The sequence below is a fragment of the Schistocerca nitens genome, unplaced genomic scaffold (assembly GCF_023898315.1).
Source record: "Schistocerca nitens isolate TAMUIC-IGC-003100 unplaced genomic scaffold, iqSchNite1.1 HiC_scaffold_363, whole genome shotgun sequence".
Classification (NCBI taxonomy): Eukaryota; Metazoa; Arthropoda; class Insecta; order Orthoptera; family Acrididae; genus Schistocerca; species Schistocerca nitens.
Genome location: NW_026045897.1, coordinates 450,410 through 474,708, shown reverse-complemented (window position 1 = coordinate 474,708; position 24,299 = coordinate 450,410). Strand labels below are relative to the sequence as shown.

Sequence of the window (24,299 nt, the reverse complement as noted above, 5' to 3'; positions counted from 1 at the left end):
AGCATCCGTGGTACCTCATCTGCCCCGCGCCTGCGCTCCGCCGCCCGCCGACAGAGACCGCCAGCACCGCAGCCGGTACCGCCACACTCGAACGCCCGCCCTCGCCGTACACAAGCGCCGCCTGACGCACCATGTCCCGCGTCGTCTTCTCGCTGCTGCTCGCCGCCGTCTTGGCCGCCGTCGCCGTCAGCGACGGCTCCGCCATGCCCGCGGACAACCACAGGTGGGTGCCTCCAGCGTCTCTCCAGCGTGCGGCCTCCTACGACACATTCGTACCGATACCGCACCAGTTGTAGTGTAACCAGAGAAATAATTGTACGCGGCTGGTGGCTTATTAAAGATTCTGTCTGAACCTCACGTGTCGTCTACTCAGCTATTACTGTGCGACACAGCGTCTTTACAAGATGAGATTGACGGAGGAGATCGAAAAAGTTCAAAGAGGGCAGCTCGTTTTCTACTCTCGCAAAATAGGTGAGAAAGTGTCACGGATATGATAAGCGAAATGCGGTGACAATCAATCAAAACCAGGGCGTTTTCCCTTGGGGTGAGACCTTTGTACTAAATTACAATCACCTGATTTCTCCCATGAATACCAAAGCATATTGTTGACTCCCACCTACATAAAAAAAAATTGAACATCGTGATAAAGTAAGATCGAGTAGAGTTAGCACGGAGAGATTTAGGCGTTCATTTTTACGGTGCTCTGTTCGAGAGTGGAACAATGCAGAAATTGAAAGTGGTTCTGTGCAGCCTCCGCCACACGCTCAAGCGTGAATTGTAGAGAATTAATGTAGATCTAAATGTAGAACAGCGCAGCACACAATCTCGGCTTTCCTCGTTAGGAAATCGTGCTACTAATAACACAAGACGAGCTTAACAAATAAAAAAAATGTAATCTGACCGGTGCAACTCGTGCGATTTCACTGAACATTCCCTAAAACTTGCAACCGATTATCCGGTGTCATCCCCAGCTACTGTCAGCACCAATTACTTTTCCTATATTTTGTAGCTAAGCCGGCCGCAGTGGCCATGCGGTTCTAGGGGCTTCAGTCTGGAACCACGTGACCGTTATGGTCGCAGGTTCGAATCCTGCCTCGGGCATGGATGTGTCTGATGTCCTTAGGTTAGTTAGGTTTAAGTAGTTCTAAGTTCTAAGTGACTGATGACCAAAGAAGTTAAGTACCATAGTGCTCAGACCCATTTGAACCATTTTTGTAGCCAATTTTTCACCTTATTCCCTCGTTGGGGTCGTCTGTTAGCAAAACTGCAAGACCAGCTTGGCAACTCGAAAAATACAGTCCAACAGTCGCAGGTCTCGCTCGTGTGGGTTCGCTGTATAATTCCTCACAGTTGCTACGTATTTCTAATCGTCATCAGCAACAGTTGCTATAGGCTGCCCACTATTTTTCCGGCACTGCGTATTTAGTTTTCCTCCATTTCCTCATTTCGTATCTGAGGCCTGCTACAGGCGGCAATCCAGCTTCAGTGCTTCACATTTTGTTGTTTTCCCTAATTTTGCCTCCAGTGTTTCTCCATTCCGTGTTTCTTTTTTCCTGTCCTAGCTCCACTTTGAACCTATCTAACTCTCCTCTTTTCCCTGCAATCCTTTCATCTCTAACCGCTTTATTCTAAAACGGTCACTGTGTGCAGTTTTCTCGTTTTCAAGCTGTTCCTTCGTAAATCATGCTTGACATCTTCAATACACTTACTTTTCTTTGTTGGCAATAAAGCATTTAAAGAGCTGTTTCGTTTATCAGTTGTCATCCATTCCACACAAATTATCAAGGCCGGCCGCGGTGGTCTAGCGGTTCTGGCGCTGCAGTCCGGAACCGCGGAACTGCTACGGTCGCAGGTTCGAATCCTGCCTCGGGCATGGGTGTGTGTGATGTCCTTAGGTTAGTTAGGTTTAAGTAGTTCTAAGTTCTAGGGGACTTATGACCTAAGATGTTGAGTCCCATAGTGCTCAGAGCCATTTGAACCAAATTATCAAGGAATATTAGCCCCCTACGTCTTATTATTTCTTTTCTGTGTTGTGATTTAGTTCAATATTACTTGTAAGTTTCCATTAGTTTACCTTTTCCAGAGGACACAGTATTTCTCATGTGATTTTTCATTCCAATGATTCCAATGTATATAACTTACAATTCAGTACAAGGTAATTCAATACTGCCGTCGTCTGCAAGTCCAAATACCTTCTCCTCGGAGATATTAAATCTGTTGCAAAGCGACACGCCATTAGCAGCCAGCATTACGATCTTATCCGTTCACTGGCGTCATTCGGGCACTAGCAAGCCTACTTTCTCTAGTACAGCTCTGTGGTACCGTCTTGCTGCGGAAATAAAAGTTGTTCGGACTTCTGTGTTTTTACCAAAGTCATAACCTCAGAACAGATTTCCTTATTTGGAACAGATTTAAACAGAAGCGAAGTGGAAAACGCCCTATGACGTTAGCACCAGGAGAGCTTTGTTGGTGACGTGTGGATCGCCCCATTTCTGACCTGGTCGGTGTTTCCGGCGTATTTCTCGTCCCATTCTTATCCCCACTACGCGGCAAACGCTTTGTGGGAGTAAATACAGCCCGCTGCTGCGCAACGCTTGTCCGAAAATAGGCCGCCTCCGATAGCATCCGCAGTCCACAGAAATTTCCATACGCCTCTGACGTGCCGACTTCTCTTTAGAAGTGACGTTTCGTCGTTTGACCTCACAAAACATTCCGCACTGCGTTATATTACTATCTGGTGCTCATCAGAGGCAGAACTATTTTTTACGGTCGTAGTTGCAGTGCTGTAAAGCGTCTTTGAAATTTATTGCATGGCCGCAAAATAAGGGGCAACGCTCACAATTCCAGTTACACAATTTAACTGTATGTTTGTCTGGATCATAAATATTTTATTAGTGGCACCACTTCTTTCAGCCACTGGCCGCCTTCAAACGGTAATTAGCAATCATCAGTTCCAACAGAGAATGACCAAGTGAAGCGACCACAGGCCAGCTTTACAAGACTGAAAACGGGCAGAGCATGAGAAAAACAGTATTGAATTCACAGTTGCTAAAGTTAATTGAGCAGTCCTGTACATATGGTCTATAAATGCTCCCACTATACACATGATTCAAATTTCTTTTACTAGCGACTGTGATGAGATACCTGGTACTGATTTTTCATCATTCCGTGCTGGAAATAGCTACTGCTAATTTGTTTGTATACACAACTCTCTTTCTCCACTTTTTATTCTTTGTAGAGTTTTTTGGAAGATGGTCAGTGGCTGAAACGCATCAGGAAATTTACAAAATATGTCATTAAATTACATAAGTGAACGTCTTTCGAAAATATTAATTCTCTTCCACATGGGAGCCGACACACGTGATGCTCTAAACGTCTGCCAGATGGCGTAACGAAACTTGTGTGTGCTATAATTCTCCCCCCCCCCCCCTCTCGAGAGCCCTGTCAGATACCTCACTTTATAGTCAGTAATAAGTAAGAAACAGTCAACCTTTTGTTTTATTCCTTCTGTAATTCTATCCATTTTTTACTGCTTTTAGAGCCCGTCGAAAGACTGTTACTGCACTGCATCCACCAAAAGTAGACGTAGATAAAGGTAAACTGGGAGTGTTGGTCTCGATTAAACTGCCACGTTGTTAGTCAGCTGAAGTGGTTGACGAAATCAGGCGAACGCTTGAACGATATTTAACACATACGCGCGGTTTCAAGCAGAAATCGACAGTATACAGTCGCCGATCCAATCACCCTACGTACACAAACACACACACACACACGCGCAAAAACAGAGAGAGAGGGAGAGAGAGAGAGACAGAGAGAGAGAGAGAGAGAGACGGGGGACAGAGTCACACAGAACGCAACCAACTATTTGCAGTGGCAATACCGACAAATAAACGGGTGGCGTAATCTCCGGAAGCAGTCCCGTGTTGTGTTGGCGAATTTGTTGACGTAACGAGGTCGTACCCGCGGGTTCCGCCCGCCCCTTTCACAACGGCGACGTCATGCACACCAGTGTCTGACGTCACACCCACGAACTCACGGTGACTGCAGCAAAGTGGCTGCCGGCTGCCGGCGCCCGCCGCTCGCAGACCGAACTGCCGCGCTCGAGGCCTCCACGACCCCGACACCTGCCGATCTCGATTAGGAAACTCGCCGCTCTTTATTTGGCACGCTGTCGGCCGCAGCTCTCAATGCGGAGTGATCCGTACTACAGGAGCCATTGCATCACTCACTCGCAACATGTTTTATCGCGGCTCGCGTAAGCGGGCGCGTCGGTACGAGTTTAGCTTATCTCTTGCACAAGTGTCCTTCACGTAAGCATTTAAAATTAGTTTTTGTCAATGTCAACGTCCGCTCTCCTTCATTCGCCACAATTGTCGGTCGCCCACATCGCGCCATCACGGCCGTATTCTACGGTCGGCACTTCTCTGGTTCTTGTCAGTAAACGGGCTTCAAATTTAACTGGAGCTCTTCGCTTCTGATGCAAAGTGCAGTACCACTTAGACATTGGTAAGACACTGCATAGGACAGCAGTCTAAATACCTGTCCATCGTGATTTACGTTACTGTACATTTGTATCTCATTCAGTGCCATCCTTTCACCTCTCGATTTAAGTTTTCTTCCTAGATACCCCCCCCCCGCCCATCCTGGAATTATGATGAGATACAAGGCTGTGTGAATAACATTCCTTTGTGAAAGACTGGGATGATAGCAGCAGGCTACACAAACCGTGAAGGAAACAGTCCGGCAATGGAGGGAAGTGTGTGCGCTTGTTAGAAGCGGAAGGGGAGGATAAAATTCTACAGGACGCGAAGATTCCACTGCAGTAAGCATTCTGTTGCAGTGGTTATGAGGTCTACGTTTTATTTCAGTTTATTGGCTTTCACTTCGTGCCCATTCAGCCATCTCAGTAATGGAAAGAGGACAGTGTACTGGAGACGATTATCCTGTTAGTCCCGACGATAGTAACTTAAGAACAACACTTATTCCGCGAGCAGAGAAAATTTCCGACCCGGCCGGAATCGAACTCGAGCCCCTTCGGTTAGGAATCCGACGCGCTGAACCCGGAGCTGCCGAGGCGGACATCGCGCGGTGTTGAAGGAGCTTTCACGGGGCAGACTGCCTCGGACAGATGACGCAACAACAACTGTGACGGCCCAGCTGGGTACTGACCTCTGCTTCCGGAGTGCCGAGCGCTGCACTGCCTCACTTGGCTGATGCAAACTGCGGACGGGTTGAGGCGGTCGGTGGCTGCTGTAGGGCGCTCAGCTCGCCCACCACGCACTCGGCCTCGCGCCCGGCCTGCCCAGTCAGCGGAGTCGCCGCTGAACCCGGGGACCCCTGATAGCGCCGGCCGGCTGTCCACACGTGGCGACTGACCTCATTCTCCAGAGGCGGCCAGTGCGTGACACCGGCTGGAGGCGACAATTCCGCCTCCCACCGTGCGCCGACTCCCCATCTGCTCACCGTATAGTGGCTTCTCGATCGCCATTTATGGGTGGGGGGGGGGGGGGGGGCATCTGCCGCTACGCTGTTCAGACCTGCTCTCCTAGCTGGCGAAAATTGATGACCAGCATTCTCCAGAGCTCGCAGTTCTCGTTCCCGAGTGCAATTGTCTTCACTAACGTTTCAATCGTCAGTGCTGGTTTCTTCATTAGAAGGGCTACTGGCGCCCAATGGTAGCGATCGACCGCCTTGTAACCCTCATCCGACAGGTGTCACTGGATGCAGATGTGGAGAGTCACAGCACACTTCTCTCTCGGCCGTTATCAGCTCATCAGTCGACCTCAAGAGGGCCGAGTGCACCCGCTTGTCAACAGCTCTCTGCAGGTCCGGACCGGCCAATCCGAATAGGTGATCAGTCGGAAACCGCTGGTTCCGCTGCAGCGAGGCTGTTGGCAGAGCCGCTGAAAACGCTTCGGCCGTGGGGCCCATATCGTAGGACCGTGACAGTTTTTCGGCAGAGTTTGCTCACCTGAAATAACGAAACGCGCATTGTACTATCCAGCAACTGCGGATTTGGTGACACGCGAATAACTATGTAGGACATCTATAGAGGTGACGTTTTAGGCAATAAAAGGAGGATGGCATCCCGTCATTTTTAATTTGTTTGCTACAGTCCACTTGGACGTGTGTCTGCACTGTACACCAAACACACGCAGCGTTTTGTAACAGCTCTTCAATGGGCTCACTTTAAAAGTTTGCACCATTTGACGGCAGCTGGCGCGCCAACCAGAAAATGAGTCAAAGTGACGGACGGAGACCTGCGGTCGTCAGGTGTTGCGCGTGTCCACGGCCGCGTGTCCCCACGGTTCCGGCCCGCCTACGCGGAAGGCTGTTAATTAGATTGGGGGCCTCAGCACTCGCGCGGCGGCGCAGTAGTTACGGCGACAGGCGCCCGTCGTCAGGACTGCATCGGCCGCGCAATTAATCCGGAGAGCCCCGCCGGACTGCAGGCTGCGCTCCAGCTCCCGGTGGCCCACTTCACTGCCGCTGTCCCTCGCACGCGCCAAAGTCCGACCCCCCTCTGTCTTCTCACTGAAGGGTTAACACTTTGCAAGCGCCGTCTACGCTTTCTGCGTCATATTGCATATTATCATCTTCTGAAAAGTTAATGTTACCACGATAAGCTATTAATCGTGAATAATTCTTCATTGACGACATTTACTGACCTTAGACCTATTAATGTGCGTCGTACAATTGTGATAAACTTGTGTTGTCATGTGATATACAGAACATACGAGAGCAGTAGACAAGATTTTTACGTAAACTTCCTACATTAAAACAAGTCTAAACTTGCACAGACGACGAAACTAATGGTCAGTTGTTCATTAAAAGCCGATTATAATAGTAACACGAATTTCTCTAAATATATTACAGCTGTGGAACATGTTTTCTTTTGGAATCACGAAACAACTTCAGTTTCGGATCTCTTGCTTCCTTCCCATTTTTCCAGCACTTCTTGGTCTTCTCCCACGTCCTCCTTTTTTCCTTCTATACATGTTCCTACTCATTTTTTTTATTTTTCACGCCAAATCGTCATCTAAACCTCCTGTCTTATACGTAAGAAAAATTGATCTCTGTTATTTCCAGTTCTCCCATGTTGTTTCTTCTTAGTTGTTTTAGGAGTTATTGAAGCTATGCTACTGTTGACTTTTTTTTGCAGAAATGCAGCATTAATTATTTCGGTAGAAGTGTCCCAAGAAGGTTAACCTTAGCTTTGCCACCACTTCCAATATATTTCTTTGTACTTCGGCAGTTGTTCTCATTACTTGTCAATTTCCAGCTATGTGTAGCTGTCGACTGAATGAGATGGGTTGCGCCCCGCTAATGGCGTGCTACAGCACTGAGGTCTCCATATATCAATGTCTATAGGGGCGGCAGACATGTACCTGCACACAAACAAAACTTTATTTTATCCAGGTGGTAGTTAAAATATCATGATTGTAGGTTGCACATGGAAGAGGATTAAGTAGTGTCAAGCGAGGTTCAAACGTCATTAATGGAAGAAAAATTAATAGCAACGACAACACGGAAATTCCTGGAAACCACTAGAAGATAAAGTGTGTATGATTCAAAGCAACTTGAGAGAAATTATCGACACAAATAGTGGAAGACATAAAACAAAATTTTGCGGGTGAAAGTGGAAACGATATGTTAGTTACTTACATCTGTGCGACTACAAGCTCTACCATAAAGCACAACTCTCTTTGATTCCTAGACAAGGGGTTGAGCAAATACGGATCTAACCCTCACGACTCAGCCAGCCTGTGTGTGGTTCTCACGTGACTTTTCGTGCTATTTTAGACGAATACTGAGCTGCTCCCCTATCTCGGCGCTATAAAAGAGACGTCGTAGTGTGGTGTCGTATGTCATCATCATTCATTTGTGAAAGAGCTTTCTTTTAATCGGTTATGTTATTTGCGCAGTGAATAAAGAACGGAACTGAAATTCTGTTAACATAATTAAGCTTTAGAAACATATTCCTGTTCCTCAATACAGAATTTACGTACCTGTGCCGTTTTGTCTCGCTTGTTAGTGTTACCTCTAAATATTCATACGGTGTCACGTGGTTAGGAATTCAAGTATCTTTTGTGCGTTTAAGGCGACGAGGAGGGACGCACTCTCTTTTGAGGAGGACTGTCTCAGTGCGATGAGTTAACCACGGAACTCAGTGACTGGAGAATACAGTGGAATTTGCACAGCGGCTTTCTGCGTCGTACGAGAAGGAGACGGGGCACTGAGGGAAATGTAAGGAGTCCAGCCCTCCTGCCGCGGCCCCCACACCGCCACAGCCTCCGCCTTCGTTACACGGATGGGAAAATTCCCGCCGACGACAAGGCTGCGAAGATAAGACATGCGCGCTCCTCGCTGTCCTTCCACGATTTTCCATTATATTACCGTACGTAAGGAGACTTGCTGAGGATATGAGTAAACTGCGCGCCGTCTCCTATCTTTTCTGTTGACTCAACCCTCTGCGGCCGCCACAAAATTGCGGGGGTATCTGGAATGTGCGGTATAATGCGGAGGACACGGTAGCAGAGCGCGTGCACGTAGTGGGAGCGAGTGTTTAATCGTGGGCAGCGACTTGCGCACATCGGGGCTGAGAGATGCAAATTCAGGCGAAATGAAAGGAGAGTAACTTTTTTTTATCATTTCCGTTTACTATGGTACCGAGATTGGGATCTAACCCGGCGTCGACAGTATAAGCTCGGATTGTGAATGGCGGATGGGGAAGGAAGTCGGCCGCGTCTTCTTTGTGGGAACGATCCCAGAACCGGCCTTAAGTGATTTAAGAAAATCACAGAAAACCGAAATCTGGCTGACAGGGCTCCAGCTTCTCCAGTACCAGTCCCGTGGCTCAACACTGTGACCCTTGTTCGATTTCTGTGTAAGTCTTTCAGCCGGACGTAAAAACTGTTGCTACAAGTATTGAGTTAATTAAAGGAATAAAGAAATATCATAAGGGGATAGTCTACACCGGTGTTGTAAACGCTGGAAGTCTTTTAAATTAGAACGAGATATCCTTAAAAAGGATGTGTACACTGGAACTTGGCTTGCAAACTTTCCATCGTGAAAAGATGTGCTAAGTAGGAAGATCAACACTCCCAGAATAGATGGAGTTCCGCTCCGGCATCTGTTGTCACGTGACGAAAGCTTGACATCCCCCCTCTACTTTTTGCACCAACATTCATTGCTAATCACAGCAAGCGTCAGAACGTTACACACATTTTCTTATGGCATCATATAATACCTTCATAAGAGTACATAGTTTCAATTTACGTGCTATCAATTATTACAAACCTTACTAACTCATCCATATCTGCATACTCTGAACAACACTCTGGAGTGTGTAGCAGAGGGTACTTGCGTCCGCAGCTCGTGGTCGTGCGGAAGCGTTCTCGCTTCCCGCGCCCGGGTTCCCGGGTTCGATTCCCGGCGGGGTCAGGGATTTTCTCTGCGTCGTGATGACTGGGTGTTGTGTGATATCCTTAGGTTAGTTAGGTTTAAGTAGTTCTAAGTTCTAGGGCACTGATGACCATAGATGTTAAGTCCCATAGAGCTCAGATCCATTTGAACCATTTTAGAGGATACTTCCCATTGCACCTGCATATTAGGCTTTCCTTCGGCTCCATTCGCGTATGGAAGGCAACATAAACGGCTGTTTGAATGCCTCTCTATGCACTGAAGTTACTCTAAACTTGACTTCGCAGTCCATGCGGGAGCGATAGACAATGATTCGTACTCTATTCCTAAATTCCTCAGTTAAGACTGGTTTCTGAAACTTTGTAACTAGGCTTTCGCGAGATAGATGCCATTTGTATTCACTACTAGTACTGCCCTTCTCTGTATACGTTCAGTGATCCCTATTAGTTCTACTTCATACTGGCCTCACACACTTTAGGACTATTCTGGGATGGGTCACACGAATGTATTGTAAGCAATCACCTTTGCAGCTTCACTGCATTTTTCTGGTATACTGCCGATGAACCGACGTTACCACCTACTTTACCCACAACTGAGTCTATGTTTATTTTCATATCCTTACAAATTGTTACACCCAAGTATTTGTGTAAGTTGATGGATTCCAGCTGCAACTCATTATTATTGGAATAATATGATCTTTCGTTTTGTCAAGTACACTTCCATTCGTGAAAATTTAAAGCGAGTTACCGGTCTTTGTACCACGTTGAAATCTTATGAACATGTGACGATATTTACGTAACGTTTTACAGTTTCTATCGCAGACATAACTGCATCTTCTGCATAAAGACTGAGCTCACAGTCAACATTGTCTGAACGACAGCAAGGGTCTCTGCGGCACACCTGAAGTTACATCTACATTTGTCAGTGACAACGTCTCCAAGACAGCACACTGCGTTCTCCCGAGCAAGAAATCATCACATCAGTCGGAAATTTCGTCTGATACTTCATACCGTAGTGACTCTCCAGTGGAACATTTCGGTATATATAAGGGCGGGAACGGCTCTAGTTACTTTCAGTACTAGTCTACCGTATCTTCCGAACCATTGTGGGACTCGGAGAATGCTACGAGTAGTGAAGCTACGAGGTGTGTGACAGGTTGGGAGCTCGGGTTGGCTGTGAAGTGTGTACGGGTGGCCGAGGTGGTTAAGGCAACCGTTCTGGAGAAGCGCAGCATCCGGGCTCGAGTCGCGGTCCGGCACACATTTTCTGTCTCCGCCACTGATTTATTTAAATGCCGCCAGACAGCGAAGTTCTGTTTCTCTTAATACCGATTAATACGTGTTGGTACGCTACGGAGCAAACTGCGGAAACTCGTACCGTTTATTAAGTAATTGTGCAGAGCCTCGACTGGGAACGTACGGCGGATACAGCGAGAAGTGCGACCTGTTGCACGGCAGTGACGCGTGGGCGCGCCGGAGGGACTTTGCACCTCGCGAGGGACAAAACCTGGCTCCTGAGGTTGAACGAACCCGCGAGCCGCGCTTCTACCAGAGGTCCCGCCGCCACTACTGCCAGGGCGGCGCCTTTGGCGGGCTATCGCGCAGACGGCACGGGTCGCGAACCCGACGACGACAAGGCCGCGCTGTGCGAAACGCAGCCGGTCGTCGCGTCTGCCCCACAACGCCACATCAAAGGCGCTCGCGCATGATGCAAGCGTTCCTCCAAGGGCCAGACGTTTCCTTCCACGCCTGCGTGTCACTCAGCAGTAACATGTTTCACTCTCTGAGGAATTAGAAGGAAAAGGGGGAAAAAAGCGAGAGCTCACCTACTTTCGGCCGAACCCTTGGCCTACAGTTGTCTAAAGTGCTTTCACGAGGGAGGTGGCTAACGCGGTGTAAAGGAGGGACGATGAATCGTCCGCCAGACTTAGGTTTACCTTTAAAGTAACCTTATCGATTACGGATATTTTCCGCCTTCAGTGTCTGACTACTATGCAGAGGACCTTGGTTCGATTCCTGGCTCTGCAGGGGCTTCATCGTTGGTGGGAGGACTGGAAATGGATGCAGTCGGCCTCGTGAAGTGAAATAAAGAGCTACTTCAGTGAGAAACACCGACACCCAAGTTCTGGGAAGAGCGGTATGTTTAGTCGATGCCGCTTCGTATCTGAATGCCGCAATATGGTAAAGGATGACACAGCGGTCGGTCGGTGGAAAATGGCCTGAGAAAGCCAATATAGGGAGCTTCAGCCTTATTACGAATGTTCCAGAACCCGTGTTGGCTGTGTATTGGATACAAATACGGAAAATTACGACTCGTCTCTCTCTCAAATATACTCGTATTTTATTCCCATAAACCAGTCTTTCAATCTTTTTCGCTCATCTTCAGACGCGGCGTTCATAAATTAGATCCTTATTTCCGTAGTGTGATGCTAGGCTCAGACCGACAAAACACAGGTAGCACTTTAACGTGCAACCGCGAGTGATAGTGGTATGTCCAAGCTGTCTTGGGAAAAAATTTCTTCATTTACTGCGGCTGTGCCGTTAGTGTTTCCCTGCCAGCTCATTCTAATTGCTTATAGGCCATAGACTGACCACTTTTCATTATAAATAGAAATACGGATAGCCACCAACTGTTTCCGGGTGAAAATGGAGCCAGAATGCGTACTTATATCCGTTTTGTGGCGATTATTCGCTTATCTGAAAGGTACTCGTCGGTAGCGTAACGGAACGGCGGAGGCAGTAACGAAGTGATCATAAACGTGTCTGCGATTACGATGCGGAGACGCAGTCTGCCCCTCCAGGTGAGCAGTGACCTACACATCGTCATTTCGTCCTGCTCTGTGCTACATATGGAGCAGATACTTGCTAAAGAGCGGCGGAATTACATATCAGAAAGATAGCTAGCAAAATACTAGGGGTAACAGACGGATACGAGAAAAAATATAAACAATGAGGCATCTCTTTGACCATGTTCGGCACTCGCTCGACGTCATTCAGAGAGGGCAACTCGTTCCTGGGAGGGATTGTTTGCATCCGAGCACAAAAAAGGGTAGACACGTGATAAGAATACTCACTGCGGCGGCTGCTATCTCGGCTTCGCGCGTACTCGCGCCGTGCTGTGAATGAGCCGACACTCACGCGCGGGGCCGTATCTGTTTACATACAGGGCCGGCTTTTTGTTCCTTTTTGGCTGTGCTCTTGGCGCGTGTCCAGTTCGCTTGCGGCAAGACTCATTTCTCGATCTTCTTTCCGCTCCACGCTTCTGCGCATCGGCCGGGCGATGTCTGAGTTTGGCGTCAAGACGACGTTACGTAACCTGCCGATAGGAGCGGCGACCGCGTTCGTCCGTTTGGCATCTTTTCCATCTCAGGACGTCTCCAGCTTCTCCACTCTGATGGCCACAGTCATATGTGTCGCCACGTCTCGATAACATCTCTCTCTCTCTTTTCGTTAATGAGTCACTGCATATGCCGGGCTTCTCTTCGTTCCTACCCCTTCCTGTCACGTTCCTCATTCACCCCCTTCTTCCACCCATTCCCTCACATACAAACAGAATACATAAAAATCTATAGGCATACATACCGGTAACATCGGCAGAATAAGTGGATGGCTACGCAACGTTGAAAACAGGACGCACCTCGAGTCAGCGCCTGTTTAGGTGGTGACCCACAATGCATATCCGTTATGCATGTAGCCGTCGTCCAAACTCGTCGGCGATTCCTCGCGTTATGATATAGTGAATTGTATATTCCGCTAACATAGGTTCGCGTCTTCTATGCGATTCTAATTGCAGTATTATTTTGTTTACAGGGTAAAGCGCATGTCGGACCACCGTGTCGCAGAACTCCAGACTCTGCTGTCGATGGGCAAAATGGGCGGCAAAGTCGTCACCCACAAAGTTGGATACGGCCAAGTGGACCCAATGAAAGTGTGAGTATAAATCATGTCTCTATGTAGTCTTACAGCGTAATAACGAAAGAGGCAACAGCGGACAGAGTCTCCTCTCTCACTTCATCGCCTGCGTCGATAACTTGTGACAATATGGTTTATGCGCAGAAAGCTGAGCTATAGAGCTTCTTGTTGTGTTATTTATTTAATTATAGATTACCCCGTCATTTTAAACCGGCTACGGAATCTAGAAAAAGCTTGTCGAGAAGCAGTTGTGCGTATGAAAGAAATTACTTACTGTATCGAACAAGAAGGGCCGTATCACTAGTTGCGAAAGTATGTGGCAGTGATTACGATTGATTTCAATCAGCGCGTTTTCTTACAGCTACTGAAGGGCTTTTAAAACTGAACATTGTCCCACAGCTAGCAGAAAAGGCAAAATGTTTTGGGAAACTGTGTCTGTGACTTATCTCTTAACACTACGGTATCACTTGTTAGGAAACTGCTAACAAATTGGTTTACTATAAAGCACGGTAAAGTCAATGGTTACAACATAAAAATTATACATCTAATGTGTGTGGTGTACGATTTTTCACTTCCTGATTTTTATTTCGCTCTGTAACGCAGCACAGCAAGGCAAGTATTGCTCTTTGTCTCACCGTGTCGTAACAATTCTCGAGCGTTAAAAAATTACTGGACCGATAAATTACTAACTACAAATGCACTAAAAATAAGAGGTGACCAAAGGAGTTTGCACGTGCGTATAGGAGGAAGAGATAGATTTATGGTCCAGGGAGAGTTATTATGGCGCTATATAGGTACAAGGCGGATTTCAGAAGATGTTAGGTAAGAAAGTTGGTTTAAAAAGAAACGATGAGCACAAATTAGAAAAAAGAATGATTGTAATGAAACTAAAATAAACGTACTTCGACTAAATGGCGATGTATACAGTAGAATAACTTCGCTGTCTGTCTCGAAAACTGACTTCTCATCTTCCCAATAGCGTTCCACAAAAGTTATGTCGACTCTATTCTAAATAATCCCCGAGCAGCCGTAGCATCTACCTAGCACGTACCAGTTACAGATATGTCAGCAGCCTCTAAATTCCACAAAGAAAGGTTTCTTTCCAGTTATATAGAAACAGTAGTTTGATTTTGTCTAAATCTTCAATTGACACATACTATTGTTAGAGGGAACGACAAATAAAATACTGACAGACGAATTTCAAGTACTCGAGCATTGTGAAATGGTGTTCGTATGAGCGAACCAGTTGAAATAATAATTTTGTTGTTGCTAACAACTCGAGCTCGGTTTGGAAAACACCAGTGTGTGGTGATCTCACTTCGTATCGGTTCTCAACCGTAGAGCTAGATATTTCCAGAACGAGTTTCGGCTGGATGTTTGATCGGTGAGACTGATCAGAACTGGTCAACCGTTTCTCTCGTTGGTCTCTTCGTTGAAGGGTGGTGGAAAACCTCCACAACTGAAACAGACATTCGCCCTGTAAGTACTGATATTAAGCTTGTCGCGCGTATGCCAGTTACACGCGTATTATACAGGCAAACTGCCGCCTCCAGAGTGAAACACAAAATTTTCTCTGCGGCGAACAGCGGCTGATTGACGAGGGGGTGGGAAAGGATGCAGGGGTGGCACGGCAGGGGTGGCACGACAGGGGTGGCACGTAATTTCGTTTCCGCGGACTGGTTGGCGGTCGCCGCTTCGACAATTGGTCCGCCGGCTCCCCGCCCCTCCCCCTTCCTTTCGATGCTGTCGTCCACGAACGTCCTAATTCTTCCGCGACAATCCGTTTATCGGAGCACAGCCACCCCGAATGTCAAACGGTCGCCCCCGCTGCCTGCTGTCTACGAGCCCGCAGAATGGAAATTAGCCGACGTGCCGTCGCGTCGGCTGGTTCTACCCCGACCGCCGCGAATCACATTTAGCGGTCCGCAGCGGACGACGAGCCGTCACTCCGACCCCCATCTTCCTTTTCTCAGTTGCCATTGCAAATGAATCGGTTTAACACGTGATCCTGTACTACTTCCTAACTGCGATGGATTCACCGCGAAAGCATGACACACCGTTGGATTTGCTGATACATACGAGCACAGATCCGTTTGACTGACGCCGGAGTCAACATGCATGCGGCACCGACATGCGAAATGTTCGCGTCTGTAACTGGCAGCCAGCAGAAGTTCCGCATATTTCTTGCTGCCGATCAAGCAGTGTGCGATTTGGAGGCTCCACACTTTCGTCTTAAGCATTTTCAATTCTTAATCACTCTGAATATATGATCGGTTCATTTACGAATACACAGTCGCTTCATTCACATCTGGCAACGTTTGTTAACGTAAAAAATGCCGATGCACCGTGGTTTAGAGTACACCTCAGACTGTAGGTTCCCTTGTAACTGCCTGGTTAAGTAAGATCAGACTTCAACGTACTACATCTTATATGGATCGTGGCTAGTAAGGTACGGTCGTGTTCAGACAACTTTTGAGTTGATGGCTGATTTAACTACAAAACATCGAGGGGTTAGGGCTCGAAAATTATACATTTTGGTTTCTTTCCATTTAAAACGAAACAGTACCTCGATTTTGGACAGTTTTTGGACATGTATTCGTGTCACGCATTGTACTGTTGCAGAGAACAACTAATAAACACTGGCAACATACGTATTTCAGGTACTCGTGTATTGTCGCAAGTGGTTCGTATATACGAGCCGGTTGAAATAGCAATTTTGTTGCTGCTGATGATTGGAAAACGTGGCACAAACATTTCGAGAACAGCCTAGTAGGATCAAAGAAAAGTAACAAAACTGTAATGTTCTATAGGTCCTCATAGCGTGGTGATGGAAGCTTACGAGTGAAGACAATAATTTATCGGGGCGATATAAAAGTCTGAGGTTTCGAGGTCCGCTGAACAGTTACGACTCGTGGCCGTCATCTTGTGGCAAGACGCCCAGTTGGTGACTGATTTCCTTTTGTTGCGGCCATTTGAGAGTGCAGCGTCCTCGTCATAAAAGCGTTTCGGAGGAAGTAAGCGGCTATTCGCCAGAGAATTGTTGGGTTGAATCTTATCGAGATGTTACAACTTCTCGGCAAATTCGAGCGACTTTATGTGAATTTAAGTAGCCAGCGGAACCAGTAGGATAATAATTTGTTGCAATAGCTAGGCAGCAGTTCCACCGAGTGTATGAACTACACTGTCCCCCTACTCAGTTAATAGATCTAGTAGTGTGAAGCACCCGCGAGATAGTTATAAATTCCCGTAAACGTAGTTATAAGTGCAAGAAGCAGTTTTATGAGTACAACCAGAGAAATTAGTTACCCGTCTATACATCACTTCTGCAACAACCACTCACATAAAATAAGGATAAGAATATTCTCGTCAACGGCCACTCCTTCATCAGTTAGTAAACTGAACAGTATGAAATCCGAGTACGAACCTGCAAACTTTTGTTCAGTCTAGGGCAGTTTTGTCAGCTACGTCTTCACAGCCAGAAATTTGTATGCTAAAGGAAAATATTCTTTCTGGTTATAGCAGAGTACTCAGGACTTTTTCTTTCTTCGCTCAGAACTATACAATGGATAATCGATAAACCAGATAATCAACACCCCAATAACCAGAAGCCTGCTATAATTAGCTTTCCTAAATTACAAACACAGATGGAATATTTTGCTTACGATCTGTTGAACAGTTGCAAAAGAGGTTCGTTACTACTTCATGCAATGCATAGGGGAACACATTTTTATTCTGAAATTGCTTCTACGTTACAACCTGACAGTTTTTCGGCCTGCTGTACCAGAAGCAGAAATTCATGTACATAAAGTGCATACAACAACTCTACATAGCGGTTGATACATTTCGTACGGGCTATATAGCTGCAATACACAGATTCACCTAATTATACAAAAAATTAATTATAAAAGCCGCGTTCAAGTGTGCATCTCGTAATTGTAATAATCAAGTATGTCGCAAGTTATGGCAAAACAGAATATTGTAAGATTTTGATTAATTATTTCAGTTGTGAAATAACACAGATAAATCTGTCTTTTTTTAATATATCGTATGTATAATCAAGTGACACTGTGTATAATTTTTGTATACTTGAGGAGAAAAATTGCATGAGATGATATGTACGGTTATGTGTACTTGATGCGAAGGATGATCATCAGTATGCAATGCAACATATTTTTTTCTGAAATCAATTTGGTTTTGTTCAGGACGGCGATACACCAGATCATTCCCCACTCTTTTGCCTACAACATAATCTCCGTTCAACGCGGCGGCATTACGACTTACGCCTTACTAGCAATACCTTTATGCCCGATCCTGCTGGGCGACGTCGTAGCCGAAGTGTTACTGCATCAGTAACGCCTCCAGCACCCACGTACTGCTTCCCGCCGGGTGCATCCTTCATTGTGCCAAACAGATCTTCTGCTAGGCGCTTAGGAACCCAGCAGGCACACACCTTCGAGTACCCCAACCAGTGCACGAGAATGTCGGCACTGCCGACAGAGATGTCCATCTGAGCAGCGAGATGTTTAATTGTGGCCCGTCGGTTACCCTCAGATGAGAGTATCCGCACAGTCCCAGCTGTGTGCAGCCGACTGTCACGCAGGAGATGGGACACGTTTACGGCACCTCATTGCGATCATGACAGACACCTCGCCCAACGACTCGCTGTGCTTTTGTTCACTATCAGGTCTCCGTAGACATTCTGCAAGCGGCTATGAATATCTGCCAAGACCTGGTTTTCCACCAGAATACGATTCTAGACGCTACAGTCTGGAACCGCGCGACCACTACGGTCGCAGGTTCGAATCCTGCCTCGGGCATGAATGTGTGTGATGTCCTTAGGTTAGTTAGGTTTAAGTAGTTCTAAGTTCTAGGGGACTGATGACCTCAGAAGTTAAGTCCCATAGTGCTCAGAGCCATTTGAACCATTTTGAAACACCAGAATAAACTGAATTATAGCTCCCTGTTTGGAACGCACTATCACTACAGACGCAGTTTTGGAGGGTACATGTAGTGTTGCCACCTATCGGAACTTCATGAGACTATAAAGACGGAAGCAGGAATATGACCAACAACGAATTCCATACTTTTTCAATCTAGATTGGCCGATAAAAATATGTGTTGCATTATTTATTAAACGGCTCTGGTATATTCGTTGTTCTCCCACCGTACAGGTGGCCTGATAAGGAACGAAATTAATCCCAAAATGAAAACTAATCAGTTCCTAGCACTTCAAATAGCGCATAAGGGAGGAGCTTTGCTGCCATTAGCGATGCTCTGGCTTAGGAGTCAGCATTATCGACGACCACAGAAACTCCGTAACTGACAGCTGTCTCTCCTATCGTTACAGTGGACGCCGCCGCCGTTCTGATCCACGCATGCTGTCGCGCCTGCAGCAGCTGCTGCTCAGCGCAGCTGCGGGCGACTCCCACGAGCAGCTTCCGGAGCAGGAGGAGGAGCAGCAGCACCTGCAGCTGCAGCTGGACCCCACCGAGGAGGACGAGCGGCAGGTGCTGCTGCAGCTGCTGGAGGGACAGCGGCAGGCGCAGTCGCCGCAGCAGCAGCAGGAGCAGCAGCAGCCGCGACTGGCGTGGTGGCCCAGGACGCTCACACCACAGGTGCGTGCTCACCTCACTGTTTATCAACTGACAAGGGGCCTTATGGACCGCCACTCATACTTGTAGCAATTTAGTTTCATCGCCTGAATTTTCATACAGTAGTACTACGCAATTTTTAAACAAACTCCAGAGAGGTTTTGAGATTTGAGAGAACTATCAAGCAGAAAGCATTTGGATCAATTTCTTAGAAATGCCAGTAGCTCTAGTGATGTAATCAACAAGATCACTCCACGAAAGTCTTATAATGGTTTATTGTGTTGTGATTCAACACGTTTAAGACACATTCTGCCTTCTATGGTTCAAATGGCTCTGAGCACTATGGGACTTAACATCTATGGTCATCAGTCCCCTAGAACTTAGAACTACTTAAACCTAACTAACCTAAGGACATCACACAACACCCAGTCATCACGAGGCAGAGAAAATGCCTTCTATGCTTCAGTGACTAATGTCAGGCTCATTGGTCCAGAAATAAATAGGCATCAATGTCAATGAACAACTTCACCCTATTCTAGTTTGACGTGCCCCAATGATCAGCTCTTCACATCAAAATGTTTTATAACAGTGAAGTTACTTTTCTCCAATTTCTGTCCCTCAACTTCGAGCTGTTCATGTGGGGCAAACTCAATCAAAAAAATCGTCATATCCGATCCTTTAGCTGAGTGATCAGTGCGTCTGACTGTCATGCAGTGAGCCCGGGTTCTATTCCTGGCCGTGGATTGTATCATTTCATCATCATAGACACGCAAGTCTCCCAGCGTGGCGTCAGTTTGGAAGAGTTACGGCCGAACTTCCCCAGATGGGAACTTCCAGCCGTCAGTGCCACACGATTATTTCATTTTTCTTCACATTCCATTGGAAGTTAAAAACATTGTGAGACACATGTTATCAGTACTTGTTTTCCGTTCTTTCATCGAAACTTATTGGCCTGTCAAACTGCCCTTGTACAGTTAGTCGTTAACTAGTATCAAAAGTGTATAGATTAAAGTAACCAGCCAGTGGATCTGTCTAACAAGGTTTAGAGCCTGTACACTTAACTTTCGAGGACATCGTTCTAGCAACTCAACCAGTTAAGACCTACGATGTGAGTATACACATCTCTGTGGTTGCTAACTCCATGCACACTCCATCTCTACTCTGCAGAGCCATTCGCTTTGAGAGGGAGGCTAGTTTATAAAGTCTAGTGTGAAAGTTGTGGTAGTACTTTATGTTGGTGCTTGCCTGCGACTTGTTGCTGACAGAGATGTGAACAGTTGCCTCCTTGTTGCAGCTGTAAGCGAGCGCTCCACACCATCGCCAGCCGAGCCGCCCGGCAGCTACAACAAGTGGCAGCTGGCTGCCGACCCAACCCGCTCAGCCCTACCGCCCTGCAGCCCTACCGAGCATCCAGTAGTTGCTAGTTCAGCGGCCATTTAATAATTTATTGTTCCAGTTAGAATTCATAGAAACTGCTGTACATAATTACAATGTAGTCTGTCTGATGTCAATCATCTCATCTTTAATTTATTTATTTATTTAATAATTTATTTCGTGTATGTTAATTCATTTAGCCGTATCTCTGGACAATATTCACATTCCAATTCTATGTTTCATCTAGAAGGCTGTCTGTCCTGTCATGTCTCTCTCCTTCCACATTCGAGGTTCCCTTCTGTTTTGTACGTCCTTTTGACTTACAGAATTACACTCGTCGATTAGCCTTGACGTTCCGTTGTTAATTACTTTGTCAAGCTGCTCTCACATTTCGAAAAATCCCTCTGTATCTTCTTGAGAGACAAGTCTTGTAGTTGCTTCCCCAATAATTTCCTTTTCCTAAAATGAATTGTGCCCCTCAGCACACCCTAAAAATATTATCCCATTCTCCAGACTGATCCCATCCCATGTTTACGACGCCTTGCTACAGCAAAAACTCTAAAATGTTTGTCTGTATACAATATTTCTACTTATGCATTTCATTTTCTTGTTTTTCACTAGTAGATTCGTTTCTACTTAAACTTTTTGTCAATTCCTGCTTGAGAAATTATAAATGTGCTTTTGATGCAAAGATATTTACACAGCTATCTTTTGCCCTGAAATGTGAAACATAAAGCATGAAGATACCAGAAAGTATTATTATTTTTGTTAAGTTTTGTATTTTAACTTCACATGTACCCTTATAGAACTTGTAAGTCAACGTTGCTGGCTGTGTTTTATTTATTTTGACTGTTTCAAAGTTCCTATTTATAGTATTTATAAATTGTTTGCATAAATGTTAGTCTGTTTTTATTTTGTGAATACTGTCTGAAGTTTAATTTATTTTTAAATATTTATAAATGTATTAATTTATTTTGTCACAACATCGGAATGTTTTGTAGGTTATTGTGAGTGTGAGTCTTCGTTCAAAATCTGTTGACTCTGAGAAAATATATCTAAATTTGAAAATCAAATTCCTATTCGCCTTATTTTTCATTTCCACCTGTTCCACTCAATACATTGACTAATAATTACTGATAACATTAAATAACGGACATACAAGGTTTTGCATTTTACACTAAAATACAAACCGTTATTTCAGAAATGTTCTGGAATTAAACATAAAATCTCATGATCTTTGACACATTTACACTTAATTGTAATTTTATTCACCAGACGTCTTCAGTGACGTATACATTAGTTAAATCAGAATGATGATGCTATTATGAAATAATGTATACAGAACAGAGGCAAGATCACCATAAAAGTATACTGACGTTTGCAAACAACAAAAGTGGGGAACCTTAGATTCAAGAAACCTCATGAAGTAAGCACAATGATTTGCAGACATGAAAGGAGGAAAAAAACACTAGTTCAAAGAATATTAGTTTTTCCTTCTGAGAAAAAGTACATGAGTTCCGTTTCTAGTGCAGAGAAAGTCAATAAGTAGTAAAGACATAACTGAGAGGTGCTATAACTGTATCAGTATTCTCTTTACATTAGTTTATCTCCTTTCTGTTCTGTCTCTACTGACCTTTAATTCGATGGCAAAATTGCATTCAAAATCCACGTATAAACATTAAAATACGAAACTGAAATATGATGGTTTTTGCTTATTAAAATTTGAATACTGCTTGTCATTATTTACCTTGTGACTATATCAAATATTCTTTTTTGTACTACATAAGTGAAGGAAGTCATTAAACTGTGTAGGCTCTTCTTCCTATGTGCACATAAACTTTTATATTGTTCACTTGTGCTGTCAGAATTTTTTGTTGCCCAAGATAAATGCAAGGAACTCTTCTTCTTTACCCGTTGATGTACGAATATGGCGGCTGATACTGTGATCTCTGTCATCGCTGAATTTGCTAAGATGGCGTGGCGCCTTTCTTCATCGTATACGAATACACACCAAAACGATTATTGACGCCCTTGGGCGACAAACTGGTTTGGATGAAAACAGCTTTCCTTAAAAGCACAAGTAATATCAGAGCGGTACATGAAGGAATATCTAGATAGGGCTAGTATTTGCAATCGCCGATTTCAGTAGTATTTTATCGCAACGCCATGTACATAGTTTCAGAACAAATATACGGTTTTAAGGCTTCGTAGCATCTATTACATTCAACTTACAGTTATAAATAATGCATTAAATAAAAGATCAGCTCTAAACAAAAGTTTTTACACCTGGAGGCAAAAGAAGGGCGAAGGAACGAGCAACGTCGACTGAAGAACGTGTCGATTGAGTGAGACTCTTTCACACGTAGCGTGAAGAGATCAGTTGGAAGGTTAGTCCTGAATTAGCAATTCCAGTGACGTCTGTGTGGAGACTTTTAACAAAACGCTGACATCTACGTCCATAACGTTTGCAGTTGTTACAGTTTCTAAAGCCTACAGACAACAGTTTATTTGCCAAATTTGCAAAAGAACTGTTGTTGGGTGACGATGAATATTTTATGGACCGTTTCGTCTTCAGCGACGATCGACATTTCACCTAATTGGAAATGTGAACATACATAATGTGCTCATCTGGGCAAATCCCCACCAGCAGGTGCAGCTGCAACGAGACACCCCTACACTGAATGTTTTTGCAGCGTACGGCCTGTTGCTGACTGAAGCAAGCTTTTGAGAAGTGTAAGAAAGGTACTGCGGGTCTACACAGGTGGATTTGTAACCAAATTAAACATAAAGTCACAGTGAAACGAAAAATGTCACTTAAATACTCATAACCGTAGAAATAAGACAAAATAAAACTGCCTGTCTGCAGTACAAACCTTACTCTTCGCATAAATTGACAGTCGCCTATTCGGGTTGACCTATTCGCAACCTCGCATTCAACACACCTTGCGAAGGCACAGTGTTGGAGCGAACAAGAAGATAAAATAGTTTCCCAGTGTCAAGACGTGAGGTATACTGAGAGGACTCCCATTTCTTGTTACCTCTCGTAGTCCGTTATTGACGGGTTGGAAGGAAGATAAGTCAGTAAAATGGTTTCATTTTAGCCTAGTTCTTATGTTATGCGGAAAAATTTTCTCTGTCTTCAAAGCGGGAGCATCGTAGCACGTGACAGGAGAAAAGAAGAACAATATCTACTGTATAAACGCTTCCCTCTAACTACTTTTTTTCCTGCATCTTGACCAGTACACCGTATTGTTGACGCGTCCTATTAAATTTATGGATGACACATGAGAATTCGGATTTTTTTTATAGGTGCTTGTATAAACCTAGTATAGTGCTGTTCAGCAAAACTAAGTTGAGTTTAGAAGCAATTCTGAATATGCGCTTAATGGTATAAGGATTAAAATAAAAAAATAAATAAATAATAAAAAGGGACGTTTTCGCGGCATGTAAAGACCTAGAAAAAGTCTTGCTCAATGTAAGCTGCACTGCGCAACATAATTAAACGGTAACTTTTTCGAAACCGCGTAATTGCCTCCCACTGCGACGCGTAAGTTTAAAATTTGGCTCAAAGGTATCCAGAAACTTGCTCCAGAACGCTCTGCGATGTCACCCTCGCTTCAAACAGCAAAGCGTCGACACGCGCAAGAAAAGGTCACAGCTCACAAGTTCACGTGAGCTGTAAAGTGGGTTGCGCCCAGCCCTGAAACCACGCGTTTTTCTTATGAGTGGAGGAGGACAACATTTTAGCCAACCCGCGCTCAGAAACAACACGAAAATGTCTGAGGGGCGTCAGTTCCTCTGTGGCGTTAATTTCCACAAATTTCGCGGTCGAAAACGGCAGTTCACCTTTGAAACTGCTGACATCCTCGAATGTTTCATCCTTCTATAAGGACACTCTGCATCTACATCGGCGCTAAACTTGTTCGTACTCGTTTGGAGGGCAGCGCGACCACAATTTTCGCTCCCCTGTACAGGTCTTCTGAAATCCATTCGACGAAAT

At 45.3% G+C, this 24,299-nt stretch overlaps 1 protein-coding gene across 1 annotated transcript; it reads left to right on the top strand.

Annotated features, from left to right (window-relative positions):
- LOC126228336 (uncharacterized) lies at positions 1 to 21,311 on the top strand. The gene is made up of 4 exons (XM_049942287.1): positions 1 to 223; positions 13,233 to 13,352; positions 18,682 to 18,949; positions 20,220 to 21,311. The coding sequence occupies exons 1-4, from the start codon at positions 132 to 134 to the stop codon at positions 20,223 to 20,225; spliced, it is 486 nt and encodes a 161-aa protein (XP_049798244.1). The 5' UTR covers positions 1 to 131; the 3' UTR covers positions 20,226 to 21,311.
- Positions 21,312 to 24,299: the final 2,988 nt, after the last annotated feature.

Excerpts from the sequence above, each read along its gene's own strand:
- LOC126228336 (XM_049942287.1), top strand. The coding sequence starts at position 132 with ATGTCCCGCGTCGTCTTCTCGCTGCTGCTCGCCGCCGTCTTGGCCGCC. Across the intron at positions 224-13,232 it reads ATGCCCGCGGACAACCACAG|GGTAAAGCGCATGTCGGACC; the intron begins GTGGGTGCCTCC and ends TTTTGTTTACAG. Across the intron at positions 13,353-18,681 it reads CAAGTGGACCCAATGAAAGT|TGGACGCCGCCGCCGTTCTG; the intron begins GTGAGTATAAAT and ends CTATCGTTACAG.